General features: G+C 43.4%; 1 protein-coding gene across 1 annotated transcript; it reads left to right on the forward strand.

Moving 5' to 3' along the window:
- Positions 1–230: 230 nt before the first annotated feature.
- Positions 231–1241, forward strand: IVL (involucrin). The gene has a single exon (XM_059374559.1). It carries the CDS (start codon positions 231–233, stop codon positions 1239–1241), a length of 1011 nt encoding a protein of 336 aa, XP_059230542.1.
- Positions 1242–4696: the final 3455 nt, after the last annotated feature.

A 4696-nucleotide genomic window follows, 5' to 3' on the forward strand; every position in this document is an offset into this window, starting at 1 on the left:
ATAAGAGGCTCCCAGCAGGGCCTTTCTCAGCCCTCCCCTCCTCCCCTCTACTCTGTTGCTTCTGGGAAACATAGCCCAGAGTGGATAGGAGAGCCCCAATGCAAGGAAGGAGAAGGGATGCTAACAAACCAGACCGTTCTGCAGATTCTGGGGATTCATCCACTCCATCTGCCTTTAGTCACCCTTCTGACCCCTGCTGTTTTTCAGGCTTATCTAAATCAGCTTCCAGGATGTCCCAGCAACATACTCTGCCAGTGACCCTGCCCCCTGCCCTCAGTCAAGAGCCCCTCAAGCCTGTTTCTCCTCCCATAAATACCCAGCAGGAGCAAGTGAAACAACCAATTTCAATACCTGCCTTGTGCCAGAATATGCCCTCCAAGCTCCCAGGGGAGGTCCTCTTGGAGCATGGGGAGAAACACACCACTCTTGTGAAGGGGGTATCTGAGCAACAATGTGAGCCACAGCAGCAGGAACAGCATCTGGAACAGCAGCAGCACCAGCAGCAACAAGAATCAGAGCAGCAGGAACAGCATCTGGAAGATCAGCAACAGCAGCAGAAAGAATCACAGCAGCAGGAACTGTGCCTGGAACAGCAGCAGCAGCAACAAGAAGCACAGGGACAGAAGTTGTGCCTGGAACAGCATCTGGAGCAGCAGCAGCACCAGGAGTCACAGAAGCAAGAACTGCACCTGGATCAGCATCTGGAACAGCAGCAGCAAGAATCACAGGAACAGGAACTTCACCTGGAAGAGCATCTGGAACAGCAGCAGCTGCAAGAGTTACAGGAGCAGGAATTACACTTGGGAGAGCATCTGGAACAGTGGAAGGAGGAGCTACAGGATCAGAAAATACAACAGCAGCAGCAAAAGGAACAGTGTGAGGAACATCAGGAAGCAAAAAATCTGGAGCAGCAACTGGAGCACGTGCAAGCACAAAGGAAGCGGCAGCAAAAGGAAGAGCTAAAACAGGAAAAAAAGTTCTTGGACCAGCAACTGGATCAAGAGCTAGCAAAGAGAAATGAGCCACTGGAAAAGAAAGGAGACCAGCTCCTGGAAGAACAGGAGCAGCAGCCAGAGCCAGCAGAGCAGCAGGAGGGGCAGATGGAGCAGCCTGCAATTGTCCCAGCTCCTGGTGAGGTCCAAGAGACCCAGCTGGTTCAGCCACTGAAGGGAGAAGTCTTACCCCTGACGGAGCAGCAACAGCAGAAGCAGAAGGTATATGGCCCTCCAAAACATAAGTAAGCACCCCCTAATGTTCCAAAGGCTCTCAGGCCATCCCACAGAAGTGAAGAAAAAGCCAGTGGCCTCACTAATCTCAGGTCCCCAGCCTGGGAGGCCTGTCTCATCTGTGAACCTGCCAGATCCTGTCCTTCTGTTTCTTCAGTGGGGCTGAGGGAAGGGGAAGGTATTGTCCAGCAACCACCCCTGATGAGCTCAGTCCCAACCTCTGGCGGCCAGAACCTCTGCCTGAAAAGACAGTTACTACAGTAACCCTGACTTTGTCCCCATTATTATAGTTGAATCTGTGAGTGTGTACAGTAATACAGAATAAATCCTGGAAGTCCTGGGATCCTGTATTCTCTTTGTCTTTTCTCCTCTGCTTCTCACCATATAAAAACCTGTTTGTGGGTCAGTGGTTGCAACAGACTCTCTTGGCCAGTACCTAAAGGAAGAAAAACATTCTTTAACTCTGCTCCCCAAATCACCCAATATATTCATGACTTATTTTTAAAGATTTTTTAAAATTTTTATTTATGACAGAGATCACAAGTAGGCAGAGAGGCAAGCAGTGAGAGAGAAAGGGCGGCAGGCTCCCTGCTGAGCAGAAAGCCCAGATGCGGTGCTTGATCCCAGAGCCCTGGGATCATGACCTGAGCCAAAGGCAGAGAGGCTTTAACCCACTGAGCCACCCAGGTGCACCTATTCATGAGTTTCTTAAAAGGAAACCAAACCAATACCAAACCGAAACTTCACTCATAGACCTGAAAGCAATGCTTGCTTGCCAATTGCTGGTCATGAAGCTGGGACAAGTTAATCTGTTTGGGGGAAGGAGGATCTGCCCACCTCAGTTCAACATTGCCTTACATCACACACCAGGTCCAGCTCAGCCCAGCACCTCTGATTTCCCATCTCCTCACTTTGGGAGGGGCTCTGGGAAGATATCAAAGAGGTAGGTATGGGGGCTTCAGTAGGGTTCTGGCCCCTTCATTGCTGTTCCTTCTGCAGAATGGCCTCTAAGAGTTTTATGGGGGTCTACTTGGCTAAGGAAAGCTTTAGAAAAGTGATAGAAGCAGAATTAAGCAAGGTAGGAAGAGGAGAGTCTCAAGAGTAGTCCTAATGAGTGATAGTGACAGAGTCACTAAAGAAAGTAAAGGTTGGGCCCACTGGAATCATGGAAGTTCTCAGTAGGCTGGAGATACACAGATCCAAGGTCACTGTAGCCATTACCCTCCCTGACATTTCTGTAGCCTTTACTGCCATCAATCACAGCAGGACTTAGGGCCTTCTCCTTTTTTCAGGAAAATTCTCCCTTTAATGCTTCAAATTACCTGTTTTTAACTATTTAACCCCATCATTTCAGGCAGGTTATCTCAAGCCACCTAACTCTATTTTACCACAGCCATGAGGCTATGCCGGGCGTATCCCTGTTGAGACGGCCACAGGCAGCTAGACCCAAAAGACCTGAATGGCACTCATGCAACTTACTGAACACTGCACTGAAACTGAAAAACAGAATGGTTGTATAGGTACAGAATGGTTATGAGAGTATCAGCTATTCACCTTCATGACTGTGTGGCTGACGGAGATTGGGGCTCCCTGCCTCTGCCCAGTATCACAAGAGAGTATCATCCACATATTGCTAGCTCAGGAAAGGATCCAAATTCAAAATTTGAAGTATGGTTTCTACTGAATGCATATTGCTTCCACACCATTGCAGAGTCAAAAAATCGTTAAGTCCAACCATAGTAAGTAAGGGACGTCTGTACTTATAGGATGAGGATGAGTTCAAGTCCTCCTAACAGAACAAAAGTTAAGAGAAGTCTTGGTAAGACTGGGCAGGAATACTGGGGCAAAGGGAGAAGTAATCAGAAAAAACTCAGAGTATGCACTTGTTTTCTTTGGAGAGTTAGATTTTGATGTTTTGTTTTCTTTTTTAAATAGACCTTATTTTTTAGAGCAGCTTTGGATTTACAAAAAAGTTGATGATCTAGTACAGAGAGTTTCCACATACTTCACACCCAGTTTCTCATATTATTAATATCTTACATGGATATGGTTCACTTATTACTATTAACAAAGCAATAATGATATAATAACTAATGTTCATGACCTACTCCAATTTCCTTAGTTTTAACCTAATGTCTTTCTCTGTTCCAGGATCCCACCTAAGATACTCCACAATATTTAGTCATCTTATCTCCTAGGTTCCTTGTGACTGACAGTGTTTCAGAGTTCCCTTGTGTTTGGTGACGTCGACCATTTTGAGGGAGTACAGATCAGCTACTTTGTAGACTATCCCTCAGTATGGGTTTGTCTGATTTTTTCTAATCGTAAGATTAGACTGAAGTTATGGGGTTTTTATGAGGAAGAGTACAGAAGTAAAGTTCCATTGTCATTCCATTATATGAAAAGCACACACTCCTAACATAATTTATCACGTTGATCTCCTTACTGATGTAGTGTGTGTCGGGTTTTCCAACTATGAAGTTAAACTCTCCTCAACCTATCCCTCATCTCCCATCTTTCTAGTGTATTGTTTGGAAGGAAGTCACCATGTGAAATGGGGAGTAAGCTCCCTGTCATTGAGGGTGAAGTATCAACATAAATTATTTGGAATTTTCTGTATGGGAAATTTTGTCTCTTCCTTCTCACTATTTGTTTATTTATGTGTTTAATCACTTATTTATATCAATGTGGACTCATGAATATTTATTATATATTTTGGGCCATAATCCAATAGTTATTTTTTTATTATGATAAAACACACATAACATAAAACTTACTATCTTAATAATTATAAAGTTAAATAGTATTGAGAACATTTATTTTGTTGTGCAACTGCCCATCTCCAGAACACTTTCATCTTGCAAAACAAACTCTGTACATTGCAACAATTGCAACCACCATTCTCCTTTATTGATTTCTTTTTATCTTTTTTGGGGGGCGTTAGCAAAGGGAGAGGGAGAGAGAGAATCTTTTTTTATCTAAATTCAATTAATTAACATATAGTGTATTATTAGTTTCAGAGGTATAGTCCAGTGATTCATCAGTTGTATATAACACCCAGTGCTCCTTACATCACCTGCACTCCTTAATGCCTATGAACTTGTTAATCCATCCTTCCAGTCCCCTCCTTTCCAGCAACCCTCAGTTGGTTTCCTATGTTTTTTTTTTTTAAGATTTGTGTCCCTCTCTGACTTCGTCTTTGTTTTATTTTTATCTCCTTTCCTCTCTGCTCCCCTCTTTTGTTTCTTAAATTTCACATATGAGTGAGAACATACAATAATTAACTCTCTGATTGACTTATTTCATTTAGCATAATACCTTCTAGTTCAATCCACGTCATTGCAAAAGGCAAGATTTCATTTTTCAATAACTGAGTAATATTTCATTATGTATATATACCACATCTTTATCCATTCATAAGTCAATGGACATTTGTACTCTTTCCATAGTTCAGCTATTGTTGATAACGC

Source organism: Mustela nigripes, chromosome 14, assembly GCF_022355385.1.
Source record: "Mustela nigripes isolate SB6536 chromosome 14, MUSNIG.SB6536, whole genome shotgun sequence".
Taxonomy (NCBI): Eukaryota; Metazoa; Chordata; class Mammalia; order Carnivora; family Mustelidae; genus Mustela; species Mustela nigripes.

Coding starts and splice junctions, on each gene's coding strand:
- IVL (XM_059374559.1), top strand. CDS start 231: ATGTCCCAGCAACATACTCTGCCAGTGACCCTGCCCCCTGCCCTCAGT.